The sequence below is a fragment of the Oryza sativa genome, chromosome 1, assembly GCF_034140825.1.
Source record: "Oryza sativa Japonica Group chromosome 1, ASM3414082v1".
NCBI lineage: Eukaryota > Viridiplantae > Streptophyta > Magnoliopsida > Poales > Poaceae > Oryza > Oryza sativa.
The window spans coordinates 11,103,669-11,128,336 of NC_089035.1; the positions used below are offsets into that span (position 1 = coordinate 11,103,669).

General features: G+C 44.9%; 2 protein-coding genes and 1 long non-coding RNA gene across 3 annotated transcripts; 1 reads left to right on the forward strand and 2 right to left on the reverse strand.

Moving 5' to 3' along the window:
- Positions 1 to 770: 770 nt before the first annotated feature.
- Positions 771 to 6,002, reverse strand: LOC4325784 (pentatricopeptide repeat-containing protein At1g02370, mitochondrial). The gene is given in 3 exon segments (XM_015791767.3): positions 771 to 983; positions 985 to 2,109; positions 5,700 to 6,002. Coding segments are annotated over 3 exon segments (1,521 nt in total). The 3' UTR covers positions 771 to 890.
- LOC136356931 (uncharacterized) lies at positions 2,974 to 6,145 on the forward strand. Its single transcript, XR_010741963.1, has 2 exons — positions 2,974 to 3,100; positions 5,575 to 6,145. It is a non-coding gene; the product is annotated as an uncharacterized lncRNA (long non-coding RNA).
- A 5,442-nt stretch (positions 6,146 to 11,587) lies between these two features.
- On the reverse strand, positions 11,588 to 16,528 carry LOC4325785 (pentatricopeptide repeat-containing protein At4g01990, mitochondrial). Its single transcript, XM_015769959.3, has 3 exons — positions 16,209 to 16,528; positions 12,298 to 13,575; positions 11,588 to 12,116 (listed from the first exon to the last, which is right to left on the reverse strand). Exons 1-2 carry the CDS (start codon positions 16,485 to 16,487, stop codon positions 12,340 to 12,342), a joined length of 1,515 nt encoding a protein of 504 aa, XP_015625445.1. The 5' UTR covers positions 16,488 to 16,528; the 3' UTR covers positions 11,588 to 12,116; positions 12,298 to 12,339.
- Between the last annotated feature and the right edge of the window lie 8,140 nt (positions 16,529 to 24,668).

Here is a 24,668-nt window from a genome sequence, read left to right on the forward strand (position 1 = left end):
TGTTCAAACAATACAATCTGATTGTTCATACTTCAATGCACATTTCATGTTTTCTAATGTGCCCGCGGCAACGCGCGGGGCTTCATCTAGTATCAATTAGAATAATAATACCACACTCCAGAGCATGCTAATCTGACAATTTGTTTTGAACGGCAACAAAAGCTTTGCCATTTATATTAACAGAGAAGGAGAAAAAGGAAACACATATACAGTGGTACTAAAATTCCACCCCTGCAAAAGAACCGCGAGTTAGGTGATCTCTCCCAAAACATGTAATTCTCCAACGTCGCAGCACCCGCTTTGACCCAAGTCCTAGCTTCCTCTTTTTATCTTAGCCACAATCGTGGTAGGAGTTGATGCTTGGTGACAGAAGATCTGTTAATGCGACAATGGGAACTATGGGGATTACCGATTACAGGAATGAGAATGCTGAAACATCAATAGTATCATATTTTGTAACCTCAATCCATGCATAATGTATATAATCATAGTCAAGATATGCATTAGCATTGGAAAAATTCACAAAATGCATCAGCGTGAAAATTCTCAGTGCTTTACTCCCTTTTTAAGGGACGGACGCGACTGACAAAAATCGAGCAGGCCATTGGAAAAATATGTAATTTTTAAGTAGGTAAAGATATACTCCCTCCGTTTCATAATATAAGTCATTCTAGCATTGCCCATATTCAAATAGATGTTAATGAATCTAGACATATGCATATGTATATATTCACTAACATCTATATGAATGTGGGCAATGCTAAAATGACTTACATTATAAAACGGAGGAAGTAAGTTACATTATTTGGGTACTTTCCAAAACAAAGTATCGTTATCAGATGCGTGGATCGGTTAATTTTGCAATTTTCAGATATGTGAAAAAAAAACTTCTATGGACTACCAAACACTTCAATTGAATCTTCTTTGATCCGTTGAAGCAGCGAACGGCTTGTCTTGTCAGTCGGGGAGTAGGTCTGCAGGAGCCAGGAGGGGTTCACATGTCTTGCTGTCCGCATTCCTCAAGCAGTTGCTGCAGTTGCAGGTACTTTTGGCACCTTCCACAACCTTGTCTTCTTCGAACCACTTCAAGAACTTGCAGGTCTCCTGATCTTGCTTCCCTTGTTTCTTGGGAAGTTTGGTCATCTTTTCAGCCCATTTCAAAGCGGAGGTCGTGTCCCCTTTCCCCAAGTAATGCTCCCGAAACAGCTCACATGTTTCGAAATCGAAATCACCACCTCTTTCCTTGACCTTCTCCCACAACAATTCAGCTTCATTGGTCATGCCATTCCTTAGATGAGCTCGGGTCAACATATTTGTCAGCCTCGGGTCATAGTTTTCATAACGATATTCCCACTCCTTATAAATCTCCTTCATCCGATCGGTGTCACCGAGTTTATAGAGACATTGAAGCATGAGGAGGTAGCTGAAGTTAGTCCTGTTATAAGAAAAAGTCATTTTTATGTCTTTCCACACTCTGTTGACCCCTCTCAAATTGCCTATTGATGCAAATTGCCTCATAAGGAAATAAAAAGGGTGCCTGCCATGATCAAAACCGAGAAATTCCTGAGCTCTCATAAAAGCCAATTCTGCCTCTTCAACCATACCAGCATTCATATAGATGGAACCGAGTGTTCTAAATATAGACCATTGTTTAGGCACATCTAATAGTGACATGTTGTAAAAAGTCTCTTTGACAGTATCTATCTTGTTGTGTGCTGCATGACTACGCATCAGAATGCAGCATGTGAGCTCATCCGGTTGAACATTCCTCTCTTTCATCTCATCAAACAGGTTAGCCACCTTGCTATGTTGGCCTAGCTCCAGGTAAAGGCCCATCAGGTTATTCATGAGCTTAGTACTGGATGGGATGCCAAGTTCGTCCATCCTGCGATAGATATTTGTAGCTTTCTCTTCCATTTTAGCAGAGCAATAACAGTTCAAAAGTGCACCATAAGTTCGATGGTTCTGGTCTCGAGTAAAAGAAGGGATGCCAGAAAAGTATTCCTCTGCAGCCTCAATGCCATACACACTGTAAAGGAGTTCCAAATGCAATGCATATCGAGCATATGTCATGCTCATACCCTTTGTATTAACCATCCAATCCATCAACTGCCAAAGAAACCAAGAAAAAATATTACATAAGCACAATAATCATAATCTAAACCCCAATTGCAGTACATACGGATTGCTCTGAAACAAGATATGTTGAGAAGTTCAGTACTAGTACTAATCTTTTGTGATCTTGAGGATAACTGAGCATATAGTTGCAACAACATGCTATTATATTGGAAAATTTCCATTTTACGCACCTGAACTTCCATATGGGAAAAATTCCATTTTACGCACCTGAACTTCCACAGAAGTCTAAATCGCCTCTGAACTTCTAAACCGGAGATTATTCATCCCTCAACTTTCCAAGTCGTTTGCTTTACACCCCTCAATCTAATCCATGAAGGTTTTTAGCTTGCGTGGTAGTCTAGTTAGCGAATTATTTTGGTGGGCTTCACAAGTTAACCTCTGTCTTCACGAACTGGCCATCGTATGCCTCACCGGTTGCCACACTCGTCCTAACAAGCTATCCCCTCCTGGCATGTTGCTTGCCTCGCTCATCGGCCACACCCTCTCCTCTCCTGGCCCGTCGTGCACCTAATTCACCCTCATCCCCAAGTTCGCCGGCCAATGCCTTCATCCCCGAGCTCTCTGACCACATTTTCCTCTCCCTGCTCTGCCTCACTTGCTGGCAGTAGGTCAGGAAAGTGGTCTCCTTTGCTGACCTACCGCCCATCTGGCTTGAGCATTAGGCTTGGGACAGGTGTTTTATTTCAATCTAATCATCCAATTTGCAATACACACTCATGGATTGAATTACGTTGCGTGGTTGATTCATGGATGCATTCTCGTCAACCAACTAACTTTTGGTACATATCATTCCGGAAGAAACATGCTGTATTAATATTATCTCTGCTGTCTCAAGGTGCATTTTACTTCTTGTCGTTTGCGCTAACTGTTTGGAGTGATCAAGCGCATATGTTCCTGCCGTACAGCGGCGGGCATGGAAAGGTTGCAAGGACATGTAGCAGGAGAAGTGAGTGAGGAAGAGGTAATGTGTTTTGGCCATTTCAAATTCAGCATTTCGGTAATACTTCCTCCGTCCCAAATTATAAGGACTATATTTTTTTTACACGGTCACCAATGACATACTTTGACCATTAATTTATCACATGTTATGTTTCCAACAGATAATAAATTAGCATCACATGAAAGAAATATAGTGATATAACATGCATAATACTTAACATATACTACTATATGGTTAGTATGATTATTAGTCAAAAGCTATCAAGTTTGATTTTTCTTTAAAAAAATGACGCCCTATAATTTAGGACGGAGGGGAGCTTTGTGGCTTGGAATAGACCCCGCGTCGCTCTCGCGCGGGCGGCTCGGAGGGCGAAAACCCTAGCCGCCTGTGCCTACTCCCCCTCTCCCCCGCCTCGCCACCGCCGGAGCTCGCCGGCGGCAAAGCTGGCAGCGAGCAGGGAAGGCGGCGGCGAGGTCCTTCTTCCTCTTGGCGGCTCAATCCCGGCGCGACGTGGACGGGGCGACGCCAATGAGGTACCCCACCGCTGGGAGAAGTGGAGGCGGCGGGGCGGTGTGGGGTGGCGGCGGATCCGGCACCCCCATGGCCGGATCTGGCGCGGCGGCCCGGCGGTGGTGCGCGGCTGGGGGCAGCGGCGGCGGCGTGGCTTTGCCGGCTGGGAGTAGCCGGCGGCGCGGCAGGCCCGTTACGGCTCGGCTGCCTGGGTACGGCCCGGCAGCTGGGAGCGGCACCTAGCAAGGCGGCGGCGGCTCCGGCGGCGCCCCGCCCGGATCCGGCGTCCCCGTGGCCGGATCCGACTCTCCCGGATGGCCAAGGTCTTTATGGCCGGCGTCGCCGGCGACGGGAGGACGGCGCCTGCACGACGGGACGACGCCGACGTCGAGGTCGATGCGTGCGGCGCCGTGTAGCGGGCCGACGCGGCAATGGCTGGCGCCGGTGATGCTTGCTGCCGCCTCGTGGATGACCGCCGGTGGGGGCTGCTGCCAGAAGGATGGCTACGTTGTGGGGGACCCGACTGGGACGCCGGCTTGCATGGCGGCGGCGGGGTCGTTGCGCGTCGCCCGTGTGGCGATGCTGCAGGTGTTGGCCGGTGGAGTTGCCGCCGGATCTGGGGTCGAGCTCGGATTCAGCCGCACAGCACTGCCATCACGACCGGCGATGACGAGGGGACGCCATGTGGGTGCCTTCTCATCTCCTTGGAGCTCCTCCCCTTCTTGACCGCTTGGTTGTGGGGAGCTCCTTTGCGAGACGATGAAGGCAGTGGCAAGGTTGCCCCAGGTTGTTATCGATAGTGATGGGTGGTGGCGGGCACTCTCTTTGGAGGTGACGGCATGGGAGGAAGGCTAGCTGGTCGCCGAAGTGCAGCGGTGGTTTGGTCGTGCTCGTTCCAACGTGTAGCTGTGGGGGTCGCGCTGGCAGTAGGTCAGGTCGCTTGGAGTCCAGCCGACGGAGGGGCGTCATTGCTGTAGAGGCCACGTGTTGACATTGCCTGGGAGTCGGTGAGGTAGCGGCAAGAGGGGTATTGGCAGGTGCTAGACGAAAGCCGGCCCAATTCTTGGGCGGCAACGGCGACGTCTTTGGACGTTGCAACCCTCTTGAGGGAGTTGTTGAGATGCCTCCCTCCCCCTCTTCAAGGATCCTCGAGGTGAAAACCTCATCCTTTCGGAATGGGCGATGGCGGCGTTTTGAATATCGTGACCTTCTTGAAGGCGGCGTTTTGAATATCGTGACCTTCTTGAAGGCATCATTTTGGAGGTGGCCGTGTATTCCTCTCGGTGTGGTGGTGTGTAGGCACGTGGCGGGGTTTATTTTCTCTTGTCCGGTTCCCCTGTCCCCTACTGCTTTTGCCTTTGGTTGTAAATAACTTTTTTACTCCTCTTAATGTAAAAATACGCTTCTAGCGTATTCTCGAAAAATTTGGGACGGAGGGAGTAAAAAGAAGTAGCGAAATACATTGTTAGGGACACATTTTGACTATTTTCATGAAAACATGGGCAAATACAATACTCAGCGAATACGCGGACAAATCCTAAGGGCCCCTTTGATTTGTAGGAAAAATGTAGGAATTTTGGAGGATTTCAATCCTATGGAAAAAAATCCTATGAAGGCCTTTGAGACAAAGGATTGAATCCTATTCAATCATTTAAAATTCCTATGGAATGGGTAATCCTATGCACATTTTGGAGGAAAGTTAGCAAGAGGTCTAACCTCTTGGAACATTTCCTCTGAGTCTATCTCTCTCATCTGATTCCTGCGTTTTTCCTGTGGTCCAATCAAACGGCCATTCCTGTGTTTTTCCTGTGTTTTGCAATCCTCTGTTTTACAATTGTATTCCTGTCAGAATCCTGTGTTTTTCCTATTCCTCTGTTTTTTCATTCCTACGATTCAAAGGGGCCCTAAACATTTGAAGGGTTCAGGTCAATTTTCTGTTGATCGATTCGATTCGATTTGATTTGCACTAATAATTCCCTGTGCAGATAGAGGCGCAAACAACAACAGTAAGCCAAGCAAAAGCAGAAGGCGCACACAGCCAGCCTGAGCCAAAGCCGTACGTACGTGTTTCGATGGCAAAGGAGGCGATGCACGCGTATTCCGTTCATACCTCGAGGGCGTGGGCGTCGCGCTTGACCTTGTGGAGATCCCTGGCGCACTTGGCGAGATCCGCCGCGGCGATCGCCTCCTCCCGCCCTTCGCGCACCCACTCGTCCAGCACCCGCGACACGCTCCCTTCCCCCGCCGCGTCCCCGAGCTCCAGCAGCCGCCGACCCAGCGGCCGCTTGTCCTTCTTCCCCTTCGCCCTCGCGGCGTGGGGAGCCACCGCCTCCGCGGCCTCCGCGCCGGTGGTGAGGAAGCGGCGGATGACGAGGCGAGCGGCGGCCGAGAGGCCGGGCGTGGGCGGTGCCATGGGTTTAGAGGGTTTCTGTTTGGGGGATTTACTATACGGTGGCCAGTTGTTATATTTATAGGTTTCCACACAGATTGCGCGACTAACATCGCTACATTTTCTCTCGTACAATATCATATATGTTTTCTCAATATATTATTCAAATATATTATTGTATTTTATATACATGTTAGTTATTAATTATTTTTAATATCAAATTTTAGTTATTTGTAAATTATATACCTATATGGACTCTAGACTCGTCTTTCAATATTTCATTTTTTAAATTCCGAATTTTTGACATATTCATTCATATTATATTTTATATGCGTGTTAGTTATTAATTATTTTTAATATCAAATTTTAGTTATTTGTAAATTATATTCCTATATGGACTCCAAACTCATCTTTCAATATTTCTTTTTTTTAATTCCGAATTTTCGTTATTTATAAATTGTATTTCTATATAGACTCTAGGCTCTTCTTTTACAATATTATTTATTTTTAATTCTGAATTTTTATTATTTCTAATTGTATTTCTATGTGGACTCTAAACTCGTCTTTCAATATTCTTTAATTTTTAGTTTCGAATTTCAGTTACTTCTAAATTGTATTACTATATTGACTTTAGACTATTCTTCCCATGTTTTTTTAATTTCAAATTTTAGTTATTTGTAAATTATATTTTTATACGACTCTAAACTCTACTTTTTAATTTTATTATGTTTATTCTGAATTTTAGTTAGTTTTAAATTCTTATATAGACTCTATACTCTACTTCTAATATTCCTTATTTTTAATTCCGAATTTCTATTTTTTCTTAATTGTATTTCTATATGGACTCTATACTCTACTTCTAATATTCCTTATTTTTAATTCCGAATTTCAATTATTTCCTAATTGTATTTCTATATGGACTCTATACTCTTCTTCTAATATTCTTTATTTTTAATCCGAATTTCAGTTATTTATAAATTATATTTCTATATGAACTCTAGTCTCCTGTTCTAATATTCCTTATTTTTTTAATTCCGAATTTCAACTATTTCTAAATTGTATTTTTATATGGACTCTGCTTTTTTTTCTCCGATTAATATGAGAATTTCTAGGCCGTGAGAGCGAACGTGGAGGCTTTTTTTTATATTCCTTTAAGAAGTTAATAGATTGGATCTATGCCATTAAAATATGCTGGTTTTGTAACGATGCCACTATTATTTAGGCTCCTTTTTAGATCCTACCCTAAAATTTTTTACCCTATCACATCGAACATTTAAACATCCACATGAAGTATTAAATATAGCTAAAAAATAACTAATTACATAAATTATGGTTAATTTACGAGACGAATCTTTTAAGCCTAATTGATCCATGATTTGACAATGTGGTGCTACAGTAAACATTCGCTAATGACGGATTAATTCGGCTTAATAAATTCGTCTCGCGGTTTACTGACAGATTCTATAATTTATTTTTTATTAGACTACCTTTAATACTTCAAATATGTATTCGTATATCCGATATGACACAGCAAAAATTTTCACCCCTAATCTAAAACACAGCGTTATTTGCTATACGGTGGCCGACTGTTTTATTGGGATATGTCAGCCAAATTTCTGTCCATTCGTTTCTCTTCAAGATTTGTGCGATCACCTGGGCTGCTGGGGAAACAACGGCGGCTCATTACCGTTTGTGCCCCTAAAGCCCGACCCAAAATATGGGGGTTCCTACCTGGCGCAGCGCTCACACCTAATTATTTATCATATTAGTTAACATTACTTAATTAGGAAAGATTTTAAAGAATTTTTAAGTAACATATTGAAAACTTTTTAAGTTAGATTTAGAAACTTTCGATTTAAGATTTAAATTTTAAAGACATTCAACTCAGATTCGAAAACTTTCAAGTTCAGATTTGAAAATTTTGAAAACTTTCAACTTGAGATTTGAAAACTTTCAACTCAGATTCGAAAACTTTCAACTTGAGATTCGAAAACTTTCAAGTCCATATTTGAAAATTTTGAAAACTTTCAACTTGAGATTTGAAAATTTTCAACTCGAGATTTAAAAACTTTCAACTCGATTTGAAAATTTTCATATCCAAATTTTAAAAATTTAAAGTTAAGATTTAAAAATTTCTAGTAAACTAACCACTAGCAAAAATAGGAAACTAATCTAAACTAATTATCCTATCTCTGCGGCAGGAACAACAAACAGCGAAAAAAGAAAAAAAAAAGAAGAAAACAACGGCCTCAAAAAAAAAAGGGAGAGAAGCGCAAGCGCGCGTGCATGGGCCTTGCGGGCCGGAAATACGCGCCGACAACGCACGCGCGCAAATTAGGATTCTCGCAAAATATGCACCCCAGCAGCCGCGTTGACGGCATGTCACTTCTTGCACTCACGCGCAGCTAGGAATAAGTTCACTTTAGGTCCCTCAAAATGTTGCCTGAGTTTGAAATTCATCCATGAACCGCACAACCAGATATAACACATCCCCTAACTTACAAAACCGTGCAAGTAAGATCCCTCAACAGTATATCTAGATCCAACTCCGCCACTATGCGCTTCCGTGATCACTTCCTGGACCGGGACAACCACCTCCGTGGCTTCGCAGAGCGCCCAGAGCAAGAAGAACACGACCGCCGCCTCGCTGCGGCTCTCGTCGCCATCACTGCCACCGGCCGCCGGGTGCTGGTGCTATTTTTTAATATTTTGTCACAATGCTGTTGTCCATGAGTCCCACCATTTTTTATTATTTTCCTGTGTAACTAACATGTGGGCCCCACAATTTATTATTTTTTTATTAAATTGCCACGTAAGCGCCACGTCAATGACATATAAGACGAAGACTTAGTCAAAGGAGCCACATAGGTGCCACGTCACCCTAAATCAAGGATAATACTGCCAAGGGATCTCGTTTGCATTGGTTCTTTAAGTTGAGAGATGTGTTGTATCTGGTTTTGTGGTCCAGGGATGAATTTCGAACTCGATGACAAATTGGGACCTCAAGTGAACTTAATCTGCGCAGCTACTGTTTGAAACAGTAATCCCTATTTTACCAACTTCGTCTCCTACACTCATGCGAGCGAAGAGAGAGAAGCTGTGGTCACCGGCGGCGACACGCAGTGCTGCCGCGACGCACTCGGCAACTTCTACGGTGAGCGGATCCCCTATGCTTGGCACAGCCGCTGCGCTCGGCGGAGCCTGTGACGAAGAAGTTTCACCGTGTTTTGTTGGCAACACAGGATGGTATTTCCCGAATTCGGGGAGGTAATTGTTAGGGTTTCCACCGTCGTCCGCGATGATTCCATGGGTGACATGGAGGGCTTGGAGGCTATGATGATTCACAAGGTGAAGTATTTTTGTTTTATGTACTGCTCCCTCTATATTTTAATGTATGAACCGTTAACTTTTCGATCAACATTTGACCATTCGTTTTATTCAATTTTTTTTGCAAATATAAAAATATTTATATCATGCTTAAAGAATATTTGATGATGAATCAAGTCACAATAAAATAAATGATAATTACATAAATTTTTTGAATAAGACGAATGGTTAAACGTTGGACAAAAAGTCAACGACGTCATACATTATTAAAATATGGAGGTAGTATTATGATAGCATCACAGTTCTGCTTGTTTTTGTTTTGAGCAAGGATGATTCAAATGGTTCTGCTCAGATATATATGTTTTTTGCCTAGACACCGTGGCTCAGATATGAGCAAGGATGATTTGAACGAACAAAGTGACTTGTCCATTTTTTATTTAGCGTCCAGGGGATGTTGTGTTGGCAACAATGTCCTGGCGAGAGTTTGACATCTGATGCATCTGGATTTGTTATTTTAACTCTATATTATTTGCTTGATCCGGTTCGATCTATGTGAGTTGGGAACATCATGTAATTTACAGCCTTTTTGGTTATGCAAGATATATAGGGCCATGCGATTATTCCATTATTTTGTATCCATTTCCACTATGTACATAGCTAGCCCAACTTCTTGGGTCCATGATCCTCCATTGTAGATTGGATCTGCCATACATTATTCATTGCTCCATTGTTTATTTTTTGGATGGGATAAGGGAAGTAAGACTTTGTGCTTTGTCAGGTCTTGTCATCTGGTGTGGCATAAATCTTCTCTGGGGTGGGCATATACATGCAGCTAGAGATTAGCATGTTAGGAACTCTAACGATTTCTCCCTCAAATTAACTGGATAACAGAGTACACATACAAAAGCCCTGTTTGTTTCAGCTTAAGATTATTATAATCTAGATTATTGAGTCAGATTACTCTAAACTGAATTATAATAAGCCGACATAGAATAAGTTGTTAGCTGTTTGTTTCTTTGGATTATTAGTTGTTTGTTAGTTGTTAGCCGCCCAATAATCTAAAAAAGCACCTTTAGAGTGGATTACTGGATTATAGTAATCTGGCTTATAGATTATAAAAATCTATCATAATAAGCTATCTATTTGTTTCAGCTTACTTCCAATAATCCAGATTATAATAATCCTAAGCTGAATCAAACAGGGTCTTAATCCATCATGATCAAGCTGCCACCGCCTACGCCAGCGCGCATCCAGTTAATCGTCGCCTTCTTCCTACTCTGTTCTTTTTATATTAGAGCAGGTACAATAGCAGGCTTAAGTCAGCTATAAACATATTTTAAGGATATAATAGAGGAGAGAGAAGAGCAACGGGCTACAGATTCGTAGCCAGCTGTAGCACGGACTCCAAGACACAATGTGTGTATTACAGGTGGGACCAGATATTAATAGTGTAGTACGTAACTATTGTATGAATTGGCTATTAAGTTAACTATAGGTGATTTGGAGCTAGTAGTTGGCTACACTATTAAACTTGCTCTGACAAGTATAAGAGTTTGCAGCATCTCTCTCTCTCCAGCTGGATTGCCAGCTGTTACAAGTTAATGGGCTTCACTTGGCCCATTGGTCTCCGACATAGCGTGGGTTGGGCCGTCTCGCTCTTGGATGCATGGGTTGTTCTTCCTGTAGCTTGTCCGGCATGATCTCTCCCGCTTCTCCAGCTTCTTCTGCATCTTCAGAGTTTCTCCGCTTGATCTTGATGTCTTGTTCTGCATCTCCTTCCTTGTCTTCCTCACGAACGTCAGGCTTCTCGATCACCTTGTCTTCCTGTAGTTGCAGAGAAGGCTTGACAAGCCCCCATTCTTGGAAACCGGCTTGCCCCCAAGCTGGTGCTTGAGGAAATCTGAACTGAAGGTCCTGCATATCTTCCCATGTAGCTTCTTCAGCTGCACCCCCTGTCTAGTGAGTTAGTAACTGAATAACAAAAAAATTATGTTTCTTGGACACTCTATAATCAAGAAACTGTTTAGGGACTTGAAAATGGCTGAGCTCTAGGGGTAGTTCAGCTTGAACTGGCCAAGAGAAACCCCTAGCACCCTTCAGTTGTGAAACATGAAACACTGGATGTATCTGGCTAGATTTTGGCAACTTCAGCTTATAATCAACAGCTCTAACTATTGCTATCACCTAGAATGGGATGAGTGCGGGAGGGAGGAAGGGACGAACGAAGCGTTATATATTTTTTTAATTATGTATAGATATACAAACCAATAAATTTATGGAGCTAGATATATCCAACTTTTAAAAAAAATGGATCTTAAGCTGTGCAAAATAGAACTAAACGTGTGCATGTACAAAACACGTTGATATATATTGCACGGAGTAAATCGAAGAAAATTCAATCTGGCAAGGGAAACATTTTGAAGCTAATTCGAGAGTAAGGTAGGAGCTACCAGTTAATCTAAACATGACTAATCGTCCACCTCAACTGTCAGGCCCTGCATGCAACTGAATCCATCACATCCACCAAGTTCTGAATGGATGTAATTCCACCTGGCTTGTTAGTGATTGCGTGGGTAAAGCACCGAGCTCCCACCCTTTGCAGCATATTCATGCTAGCATCAAGCTCCTTCATATCCCAGTGTCCCGTCTTCCAACGATTTTGCAACCTAACACCATCATCCTTCAGTTCATTTTCAGCCATGATTATAACTTGTTAGTGCTTAAAGTGCTGCTGGGTGGGCTGCTTGACATCAATTTCATCTCCAGCCATTTCAAGGACCTCCAACTGAAAGGGTTTTCCTGAGAACCACCCTGCGTCAACACCAAACAAATTGTCCGTGACACTCGCTATGACTTATGAGATGATACCATAGCGAAGGATCTTAAAAAAATAATAAAATCAAGGGTATGACTGCTCCCCGAATTACGAAATGTGACCATATAATTGTAATGGTTAGAGTAGGTTTGGTATTTGCCTATTTTGTTGCCTTACCAAAATGTAGTAGATGGCAAAAATCCAGACATGCCCCTAGTCTCAACTCTCAACTCCTTCAGTGGAGATAGCTTTGAGCGATTCAAACATTTCAGGCCGAATATCAACCCTGTCAACTTCCATGCGCTGAGGGATGGATGGATTTGTTCTACCTACAGATATATAGGTCCGGATCAAGGCTTCATAGGCTTCAGCATCAAGGCGACCGAGATTCTTCAGGCATTCACAGAACGTCTCCATCCCATCCACATCCTTTGAATCCTCAAAGTGCTTCAGATATCTGTTCACAAGCTTTTCTGGCACCCAATCCTGCCCCTTCACCATTTTCTTTGCATCTTTCCAGACCTGCAGTGCCTCATTCATTTTAGATTTCTCCAAATAGAATTCTGCGAATATGCAAAATGTTCTGTAGTTGGAATGATCCTGAGCCATGGTTGTCTGACGCATAGCCTCAGCTTTGTCTACCATGCCCTTATCAAGGTAAGCTTGGATGATAATATTTGGTATTTTCATGTCATAGTGCTCATGGCTTGATTCCCATTCCTGAAAGATTTGCTGCAGGGTGTCAAAATCATCCAACTTTTTCAGAGCTTTAAGCATCACTAGATAGCTTCTATTTGTGCATTTCTTGAATGCAGACTTTAAAGACTCCCAGATTCTCTTGACCTCGGACAAGTTGCCGGAATTGGCATAGTGGGAGAGAAGACAATGCCAAGAGAAAACGTCATGCTTGTCCAGAACTTCCTCAGCTTTCTTAAGGGTGAATTCTGCCTTGTCAAACTGCTGCAGCTTATTATAACCGTTAGCAAGTGTAGCATACAAGGACCAAGGAACTGAATTTACCTCCTGCAATTCTTTCAGGACCTTCTCAGCGGACTCTATGTCATTCATCATAATGTAGCTTTCTGTTAGCACAAAGTATGAAAACTTGTTTGGTTGTATACCACTTTCTTGCATTTTTACAACTGTAGTGGGGATTTTCTCTGGTTGATCTGTCTTCAGGTATAAGCACATCAAATTGTTGTACACCAATATATCTGAAACAATGTTCATCGCTTTCATATTTTCATAGAGTTCTAGGCCTTTCTCTGCCATCCGGTGCTCAGCATAGCAGTTAAGCAGAGTGGAATAAGTTTGCTTTGACCTGAAAATATCTGGAAGGCTCCCGAAGTACTCTTCTGCAGCATGTATACCATTCAGTTTGCTAACAAGGTCAAGCCGCAAAGCATGATGCTTGAGCTCCAAGTTCACTCCACGAGCTTCCATCCAGTCCATCAACTGTAAACATGAAAACATGGTCAGTCATCACATGGCCAACGAAAAATACCTTGCCCAGCTGCCCCCAAAAGGGAGAAAACCCAACTCGAATGTTCAATGTTTCTTATGATACAGAACCCTGAAGGAAAGAGAACAGTTCTGTAAAACAGAGTATTTATCTTTTCTGATGATTGCAATGGTGCAAAAGACTCGAAATTACAAAAAGTAAATCACACAAATTGACATCAGTTTATATCGGACATACAATTACAAATATATAACCAAAGTGACAGGAACATCTTTATGTGGTTACCACACAAAGTTGAAATGTAATAAGCACAAAGGAGCCCACAAAGCTTTTGATAGAAAAGAACTGAGACCAAATACAGCATGCCATTCCAATTTAGGTCAACCGCTCAGTGTAGCGAATAGATATTGCCACCCACCCAACATTGCTTCACCAGTGGCAGTGTAAGCAATACCATTACTATTTGTTTGACAGTGTTACTGTACCAAATTTCTGTGATGAAAAACAATCAGTTGATTGCAGGCTCTGTTTTATGGAAGACGATTATTGCTAAACTATGTAAAAGCTACTCCCTCCCTCCCAAAAATATAGCTACCTTTAGGACTTCTCAAGGAGATTATGAAAGTATATAGAATTAAATGGATGAAGGTTGTGATTGGTTGAGATAGGTGGTAGATAGAGAAATTAAATGAAATGGTTGAGACGAAGAAGTATGTAGAGAAATTAAATGAGAGATGATTGTGATTGGTTGAAAGAAGAAAGTAGATGAAGAAATTAAATGAGAGATGGTTGTGATTGGTTGAGATGAGAAAGTGATGAAGTAGCAGCTATATTTTGGAATAAAATTTTAATGCTAAAGGTAGCTATACATTGTGACGAACAGAGCAAAATATAACAGCTTGTTATGACAGTTGTGTGCATTAAACAAGATGCGAGAGACTGCATATATTCATTAGTACAAAAGCTAGTAGAGATAAGGATGATAATGGCAAGTTTTCTTCTATTTGTAAGGAAGGTCTTATTAAAGAGCAAGAGTGATGACATGTCATATGATAAATTGAACTAGGAATCAAACATATCATTGAATTTAGTAAAATGAAGGATAATGGTAGCAACCTAAAACTAATTCAGTAACTCAAGTTAAGACTACTTTAAACTTAAGGAATGCAATGTTGCTTCAGAATTCTGAATCACATAAATGCATCCAAAGAAAGATTAAAGGGCAAAGCAAATATTATTCACATGAACTATGAGGACAGAGGATTAAGAAAATAAGCATTTAAAGCCGGATCCATTTCTACCATGGATGTAGTATGTTTTTGCTAATATGGCATATAATCCCCAGCACATACACTGAATCAGTAAACGGAAAAGGTATTATGCCCCTTCCCTGTCACATAGCTCCAATGTGGAAAAATGACCTACTAAACAATGGTGGTATCAGTCAAGGAGGGTTACGTGTGCTAGGTTTAGAAGGAAACTGCTGCATTGCTAATGTAGTCCATTTCAGGATATAGGCATGATAACATGTCAGATTTATGAGGAAAACAACTAGTAGTACAGAGCTAATGTAACCTGATGGGGTGATACATAGAGATCAAGGACACACAGCTCCTAGGAAAACACAGGTACATGACTAACACGACTACCCCTGGTTTATCTTGCATCGTTAAACTGGATCGAACTAGCTCATTTGGGCTTAGCCAAGAGAAGCAGGGCTCCCCATTTGGTTGCACTACAGAAACAAAGGAAGCAGGCATGTGCGAGTTGGACATTCTTCATCTGCTTGCCCACTTGGGAGAGCCAGTTCAGCTCTTCTCCATCGGCAATATTTCCTCTGCCGTTAGCCCATTACTGGGTGTATTGCTGAGTAAAGGTAGTTTCTTTCCTGTACTGTCCTCACTGCACATCAAAACACACTTGAACTGCTTCAATATGGATATGGATATGGATTTTTTTTTTTGAAAAAAGGAATTATACAAGCAAGCAAAGTTCCACATAAAAATGGAAACCTGATGGTTAACATCTTGGTCTTGGTATACATCAACCATTCCGTATTATCCATCAAATTATACAGAGGCAGTTTAGGTAGTCTGAAGATCATGAAGAAAAATCCACAGTAAAATATATTTTGATCCATATGACCAACAAAAAACAGACTAACTTTAAACAAGACAAGGACCTTCTGAGTTCTCCCCTCTTCTACAATACATTAATCAAGCGTAGGATTAAGCTTAATCCAGTATGACAGTTCTTGGAATACCAGAAGCAAATATTCAGTTCAGTCACAATCGTTAAAGAATCAACAAATATAGGTTCTCAGTTCTGGCCTGCGTTTCCCTTAACAAATTCTCGAAATAACGGGGAAAACACATTATGCTGCTAGATTACTACTAGTACATTATAGTTCCCTAAGATATTGGCAAATGCTATAATATTACAAACGGAGTTGTTAACACAAAATTACCCTAAAATACAGTGTAGATAGGACGAAACAATTGGAGTTTCAACCGGATCCAATCGACTGAAACCTTACCATTACATCCCCAATCCAAATTAAGCCAGAGTTTTCGCGGGAGGGGACTGGGGTCTGGGGGTGGGTGTGTGTGGGGGTGAGGGGGCTCACCTGGAGGGCGTGCTTGTTCTGCTTGAACTTGCGGAACCTGCGGACGCAGAAGAGGACCTGCTCCTCCGAGAGCGGGCGCCTCTCGCGGAGCCACCGGCCGAGCTCCTCCACCATTCCACCCGACGGCAGGTGCGCCGACAGCCTCGCGTAGAGCGCCCACCTCGCACCATCCAGCGGTCGCCGCTCCGGGCTCGCGTACTGGAGACCGCGCGCTTGTCTCCTCGGGGCCTGTGACTGTGGGAGGCGCCGGAGCGCCGCCGTGGCCGCCGCGCGCAGCATCGCTAGGCGCTAGGCAGTTCTTTTGGTTTTGGAGGATCTGTGATTTTTTTCTCTTTTTGAGAGGGTTTGGGGTTTTAGGAGAGGAATAAGTATTCTCTCCACCCCTAAACTTATATAAAACTGTGTAATTTGGGTCTCATAACATTATAGATATTTCACTTACGTGACATCTTATTAGTCAACAAAAAGTAAAAAAAAAAATATGTGGGACCCACATGTAAGTGAGAAAAAATTGTAGGCTCTACATTTTTTTCCTTCTCTTTTCTCTTTCTTTTATTCTCTTCTCTTATCTTCTCTTCTTCAGCTGCTGCTGGGGCGATTCGTCCACGGCGACGACGTGCACCGAGGAGGCGGCGACCGCCTTTTTCCCCCTCTCCCGTTAGCCTCATCTCCCCCACTTCGGCCCGCCTCCTCTCCCCCCTCTCCCGCCGGCGTGGCCAGTATCCTTTCCCCCCTCTCCCGCCGGTGCGGCTGCATCTTCTCCCCCCTCTGGCCGGCATCCTACGATGTGTCCAAGCTCGCTCCCAGCAGGTGTACGGCTGTATCTTCCACCTTGTCACGTTCGCGTCCATGCCCGTCGCGTTCACGCCACCGCCGCCAGATACGGAGGCGAGGCGAGGTGCCACCAAGAACACCTCCGACGTGCGGCTGAGGATGCGGATGACGCCTTCCATCTTGCACACATCGGGTTTATTGTCTCTCGCCATGCCATTCTCTCCGCCAAGGGCCGCCACTTCCTTGTCGTCGCCAGTGCATGGGAGCTCACGCTCGCGCTCGCCGCTGCAGCGTCACGGCGCCCCTTCGCATCCCTCCACCTCACTGGAGGCGGCGCCATCAGCGGCTGCCCGCTTCTCTCCGACTTCAGGTGGAGCCTCCCGGAGGTGGAGCCCTACCCGGCCAACCTCTTCATGGCCGACTCGAGCATGTCCTGTGGCGTGCAGGCGACGGCCAAGAAACTTGACCTCGAGGCGCCAGTAGTAGCAACAACAGCCACCAGCGACAACAATGGCCACAGCGAGCTCCAACTCTGCTCCCAAATGTGGTGCGGCCGGAGGGAGACCCGTCGGCATGAGTTCCGACGGTGCTCTGTGTGCGGCGCGGCCAACTACAGCTCTCGCGTGAGCCAAGTGCTGGACTGGAATGCACAAGGCGCAGTGCATGCCCATGGACTTGTGGCTCCTCATCGACGGCGAGGCCTAGTGACTCTCGCCGCCGCCGCACCAACTACGTCTCCCCCTCCCTCCTAGCTCATCGGCTGCCTCTCCCCCTATCTATCTCATTATGGGGAAGAAAAGAGAAGAAAGAAGAGGCTGACATGTGGACCCCACATTTTCTTTTTGCTGTCTAGGATGCCACATCAGCGAAACTAATCATCTATACTGCAGCTACTGCTATGGGACCTCAATCGCACGGTTTTGTATAGTTTAGGAGTGAAGATTTCTGGTATTGGGGTTTAGGGATGTTAGACAAACACGATGTAAAGTTGAGGGACGGCAAGTGAACTTATTCCTTTAGGAGACGGTGATGCTACCGTGCGCATGTAGGCCCACGCGGCTCACGGCCCGCTGCTTCCTTCCTAACAGTAACAACGTATCCTGCACGCGCTACCCAAGCACTAAGCATCCTGCTCGAGTCTTTTCAACATGATGATTTTTACATGGCTAAAACTTTCGACCCGGATTGAAAAAACTTTCGATTCAACTCTAAAATTTTCAATTAAAATTAATTATATTAAAAAATAGATTCTAAGCCTAAAGCTTCCTACTTATGGATTAAAACTTTCAATTTGACTCCTAAAACTTTCAATCTAAAATCCCACACTTTCTACTTGTAAATTAAAACTTTCAACTCGAATCACAAAAATTTCGACTAAAATATAAAAAATTGATCTAAAATTGCAACAACTTGATACCAGATCATCACATGTGTGAGACTCCATGTTTCTCCCACCTCCGGAGCAACACGGATGTGACATAGTGACTTTGCCGCCACCACCTTCTTCCCTCCCTCCTCTCCTTTGCATCGTCACCGCCCACGTGGCCCGCCAGCAAGCTGGATGGGCCTGCGACGACCGTGGTAGGGCTCTCCCTTTCTCCTTCTCTCCAAAACACCTTTGCTTGGGCTACGAAGGGAACCGGAGAGGCTTCGCCTAAATCTGGCCACTTGGCTGCCGTTCTTAGTAAGAACGACAACAGATGGAGGGGTGGAGAAATCCAAGCCAGCGCAGTGAACTGGCTGGCAGCGATGGAAGGTGGTGGTGCTGGGGTAGAGGGCGTCAAGGAGACGGCTTGGTCAGCCAGGGGTTGGGAGGTGGACGGTGGCCGGATCCACGACCATCGGGGTCGGACCCACCCAAATTTGCTTAGTGGGAGCTCGATAGTGATGACGACTACCGCAAGGAGGTGTGACGACAGGGTCAATGGATGACTGCAGCACCCGATTTGGCAGTGCCGAGGCTAGATTCACATCCTTAGAGTTAGCGCGTGTGGAGTGCCGCGCCTGATAACGATGGTGGTTGTGGGCAAAGGTGAGGCCACCCTCATTGAGGTAAGGGGAAGGGTGGAGTTGCTGCTCCCTCCCCTCCCGTGGACACTGATGGGATGCAGCGGGCACGAACAACTGTTGTGGCGATGGGAGGGAGTGACTATGGCAACTGTTGGGTGTGTCCCTGGTGGTGGCTGCTCCCCTCCACTTGTCAACGGGCCCTCATTGAGGTAAGGGGAAGGGTGGAGTTGTTGCTCCCTCTCCTCCCGTGGACACTGATGGGATGCGGCGGGCACGAACAGCTGTTGTGGTGATGGGAGGGAGCGACTATGGCAACTGTTGGGTGTGTCCCTGGTGGTGGCTGCTCCCCTCCACTTGTCAACGGGCCCTCATTGAGGTAAGGGGAAGGGTGGAGTTGTTTCTCCCTCTCCTCCCGTGGACACTGATGGGATGCGGCGGGCACGAACAGCTGTTGTGGTGATGGGAGGGAGCGACTATGGCAACTGTTGGGTGTGTCCCTGGTGGTGGCTGCTCCCCTCCACTTGTCAACGGGCCCTCATTGAGGTAAGGGGAAGGGTGGAGTTGTTGCTCCCTCCCCTCCCGTGGACACTGATGGGATGCGGCGGGCACGAACAGCTGTTGTGGTGATGGGAGGGAGCGACTATGGCAACTGTTGGGTGTGTCCCTGGTGGTGGCTGCTCCCCTCCACTCGTCAACGGGATGATGGCGACATTGCTGGCTGCTGTGCAGATGAGAGGAAACGGTTTCAATGATGACAGGGTGTGGCGGCTATTGTGGCTATGGGAGGGAGTGACTGAGACACTGTAGTTTGTGCCAATGATGGTGGCTGCTCCCCTCCTCTCTTTGATAGGAGGATGGCGACATTGCTTGCTACTGTGCGGATGGGAGGAAACAACTTCGACAATGACCGGGTATGGCCACGTTGACATATGTCCCTGTCCTATCGTGTTGCTTGCTAGTGTCTTCCCAAGGTAGCAGCAAGGGGTGAGCACCGCTAGGCAGCAGCGATGGTGGGACTTGTGCAGGGAAGTGCGGAGGCGGCCCTCTTGCATAGCAACCTCTTGCTTGTGTTTGTCGAGCATTGGTGGGGTGGTGGTGAGATGGTTGTGTGCTGAAGGTGCTCGGAGAGTGGAGGTTGCTAGTAATGACGGAGACGCTATCACATGCGAGGGTTGGGAGACTCCGGGTGAAAGGCCTAGTCCTTTTCGGGCCACTAGTGACGACACTCTTGGGCACTGTAACCCTGTTAGGGGCATTGTCGTGGTGTCTCTCCTCTCTATGGTTGAATCCTCAGGTGAAAGCCACGCCCTGGTTCCTAGGACGGGCGACGGGGCGCCATTGGCATTGCAACCTCTAGAGAAGCTTCGTTTGGAGGTCCATTTCCGACAAAACTCTTTTGCAGACATTGTCCTCTTGTGGTGGCATCCTAGTCATCCCATGTTGGCGGGCCTTGTGGGCGATAGCAGATCCACTCTTCTCTCTCGCCCTCTCCCCCTCCAACCCAAAGATGTGGATGGAGTCAAGTACGTTTGGATACCGTGCTCCTGTCCGTTCCCAACCAGCTGTAGTGGGTGTTTGTGTCATAAGCGCTTGGCATGGCTGTTTTTTTTTTCTGTTTTCTTGATTATAGCCTTCCAGGGCTATTGTCTTGTAATTTTTTTACTGCTATATCAACATAACACCTCTCATTCTATTGTATGGTTCGTTAAAAAAACTTCGTACCCAAATCCCTAATCTTTCATATCACGGTTTTTAAAAGCTTCTAACTCAAAAATTCAAAACTTTTAACTCAAATATGTGCATCGTTTTCTCGATATTGTTGTCGGCTTGTCAATGAGAAAGAGGCAAAGCTGATGTCTCGTCAGGAGGAACAACCTCAGCATAGAAGAGGAAGAACGATAAGCTGATGTCGTCCCGAGCTCGCTAACGTCTCACCAGAATGAAGGAAGGAATAAGGTGATCCCCAACCTCCTGGCCTCGTCGATGGAGAAAGAGGATGGGTGTAGCCGTGTAGGAGGAGCGGTGGCCAGCGATTGCGTCGAGGATGGGTGTAGGTACAGGGGAGCGGCTAGTGCTACATGCGTTGAATGCGGAGGCTACGGAGTGGAGTGAAGAAGTGTGAGGTGGGAAATCATGGATGGAAGGGATGCAGGTCGTCTGCAGTACTGCACTAGGATCTCAATTGGGATGAAAGAGGTAAGGGTGTCATCGCGAGCGAACAACTTAGCAGGAAAAATAGGATAGGATGCGAGATGGGTCTAATGTATGATGGGCTATCACTCGAGAACGACGGTAGTCAATTAATGGTGTCTTCTCACGTCTCCAGCATGATCACAGGAAAGGCTAATTTTTAATAACCGTTAAGAAAACTACGGATGATCTCATCCACCAAAGAAATAGGAACAACGGTTCTTAAACTAACTGGCAGAGAAGGGGAGATCGCTCCTCTCTCTCTTTCTCTCTCCCTCGGCGGCCCTCTCGACAACTGACGCGATGGTTGGAGCGATGGTTCCCAACCATCGTGTCCTGCGGTTGCCACCGCTTCACATTGTATAAATTGTACACTTTGATCAACGAGAATCCATCCCTCTCTCTCAATTATCTCGCTCTCACTCTCACATTCTCAATTCCCTTCACTGGTGGAGAAACCGTTTGTAGTCCCGGTTGGTAACCCCCCTTTAGTTCCGGTTGTCCAACCGGGATTACGAATCCGGGACTAAAGATAGCTAACCGGGACTAAAGATCGATCTTTAGTCCCGGTTCGTGTTACCAACCGGGACTAAAGATCGATCAGCCACGTGGCCGGCCAAACCATCTTTAGTCCCGGTTTGTGTTACCAACCGGGACTAAAGATCGGTGCACCATTTTTTTTTATTTGCATGGCCCTGTTTGCTGCATGGTTCATTATATATATATATATATATATATATATATATATATATATATATATATATATATATATATATATATATATATATATATATATATATATATATATATATATATATATATATATATATATCTATATCTGTGTGTGTGTGTGTGTGTATAAATCATATATTACACACACATATGTATAATTTAAAGCACTTAACATTTTATGTGCATATATATATATGTTACCAAAATATATATTAACACAAAAGTAAATGTGTACATATATAAATATATATATACATGCATATATAGTACAATTCATTTGCTCGGTAGCTATAGCTACGACTTTGACGCCGGCGTTATGTCAGAAGAGGAAGGACCGACGTTATGAATTGTCGATCCATCGTAGTAGAATTCACCGTCGGGATTAAGGACTTCTTCGCTGATGAATCCCATCAGTTGTTCTTGAACAGCCGTGATAAAATCCTTGTGTGGGAGATTATCCCTTATGTGAATACGCTATCGTTCGAAAAATAATGACGTATCAATATATGAAATTAATAAACAACTTAACAAATCGAGCAATGAAATTTTGAATGGTTAATGTATACGTACATCGAGCTCTCGTGTTGTGCATATTTGGTTTGATAGGCAGTGGGCATACTCGCATACGTAGTAGCCACATAAGTTAGTTCCCTGATCCTGCTTTGCACACTACATGAGAAACGATGAGAGATTTAATATACTATTTATATTAATTGTAATTAGAGATTTAATTCAATATAATTTTGGATCATGCATGTATTCACTGGAAAATGAAACCTCCGTCCAAGTTTTTCTGTCCAAGTCCCGCGGACCAATTCACGGAACCGATTCCAAGCCCTACATATGCAGTTGCAAGCTATGATTAATTAATTATTACCTGAGATCAACATAATAGCAATAGATTCCCCGCGACTTTGGAATAGATGGCATTATATTACCTGTCTATCAGTTTGAAGACCTTGTCAAAAATCTTCTCCTCTTTATTCATTGAGTCGTACACAGTGACTCTGCATGCGTCCAAGTCGAAGAATAACAGGACCCAGTGGAATCTGGAATATGCGTGAGATGAGATATATATGATCGAAAATGTACATGCTATATGTATGGGAACGAAATTTGTTCGAACGACAATAAAAACTCACTCTGTGTTGTACGGTAGTAGTATGTACGTCTTGAAATGCTGCTGCGTTAGGAGATGGACGAGATTGTCCTCTGTGTCTTTCTCGTACTTGTCGATCATTTCGGTGTTGATTTTCCGAGAGTCGATGAACCCAGTATCGTAGACCCTCTGCCGTCGGGCCCTTTGAATCTCCATTCTACAACGATGAAAGGAAAGTATTATTGCTTACATATATGCCAGGAGCTAATTATTGAACGAAACAAATCGAACTCAAAGATACTCACAAAATCCATGCGTTTAGAAGAGAGACGTCGAGGGCGTCCAACTGGTACAGATCGAAGAGATCCTTGAAATGGATCCAGAGAACATCTTCTCCTTGCAAGAAGTCGGGGTTTCTGATCCTCGCTCCGAACATCTCTCTACCCTTGGCGCTCATTTCCATGTACCGTTCATGGAATTTGTACATCTGTGTCGGTAGGGACTGCAGCTGTTCAGGTTTAACAAGCGGTTTACCGAGTTCAAACTTGTATGCCACTTCCGCCTTTGGGATTGGTGCGCCTCCAACCAGCTGATCCACAGTTAGACCGGTGTCTGAAATGAATTCCGTTATGCCAAAATCTTCGCCGGTCACCAACGGCTCGACCTCTTGGTTTGGTTGTTCTCCAAGCTGAGGGACTGGTTTGGACTTCTTGTGATAGGCTCTCTGAAGTGTTCGGTCATAGTCCGATATCTGTAACGCCTCCTTGTTTGTTGTGGACATTCCCTTGAAGAAGTTCTTCACGCTCGGGTCAATAGGTATCTTCTTTTCAGGACTCCGAGGCTTGAGTTGCCTCTTCACCTCTCCTGCCACATAAGCATCAAGCTCCTCTTGACTGCAATCGTACGGTGGCTCCTTGTTTTTGGTGGCGTCAACTTTCGTCTTCTTCGTTGCCCTTGTGCGGGCAGGCGGTGGAGCTTGGCGAGACCTTGTCTTGGGAGGTGCAGGCGGACACGGTGGAGGCGGAGGAGCCGGAGGAGCCGGAGGAGATGGTGCAGCAGGAGGTGGCGGAGGAGCTGGAAGAGATGGTGCAGGAGGACGTGGCGGAGGAACCGGAGGAGATGGTGTAGGAGGAGATGGCGGAGCCGGAGGAGATGGTGCACGAGACGCCGCTTGTCGCCCAGGAAGGATGATGTACCGCTTGTGCCATAGTATGATGGCGTGGCTTGTGTCTCGTAGATGCGTCTCATCGTCTCCTCCTGGGTAGTCCAACTCGAGGTCCTCATACGCGTGTTCCACCAGCTCAACTTCGACCCTCGAGTATCCTGCTGAAATCGGCCTGCAGTGGTAAGTCCCGAAAGGGTCCGTTGGGATGGCCATTCCCGACGCCACCTTCACATGATGAGAGGTTATCTATTAGTAATCAACCTAAGCAGCAACTTGTGGAATGTACAAGTTAAAAATCATCAAACTATGAGCATACCTTGATTGATAAGTTCTTGAAGGGAATATGCAGCTCACATGGTGTTCGCTGCGTGATCTCATCAACGGGGCAGGTGGTTTCGTCCTGGGTTTGCATGGCGTCCATGCTCTGTGATCCGACCTGCCCCGTTGAGGCGCAGCTGCTACGATTGCCTGATGGGCTGACCATTGCAGG

What these genes read in the sequence shown, in the direction of transcription:
- LOC4325785 (XM_015769959.3), bottom strand. Translation starts at nt 16,487, where the DNA reads ATGCTGCGCGCGGCGGCCACGGCGGCGCTCCGGCGCCTCCCACAGTCA. An exon ending in AGAACAAGCACGCCCTCCAG is followed by an intron (nt 13,576 to 16,208) that starts GTGAGCCCCCTC and finishes TCATGTTTACAG; the next exon opens with TTGATGGACTGGATGGAAGC.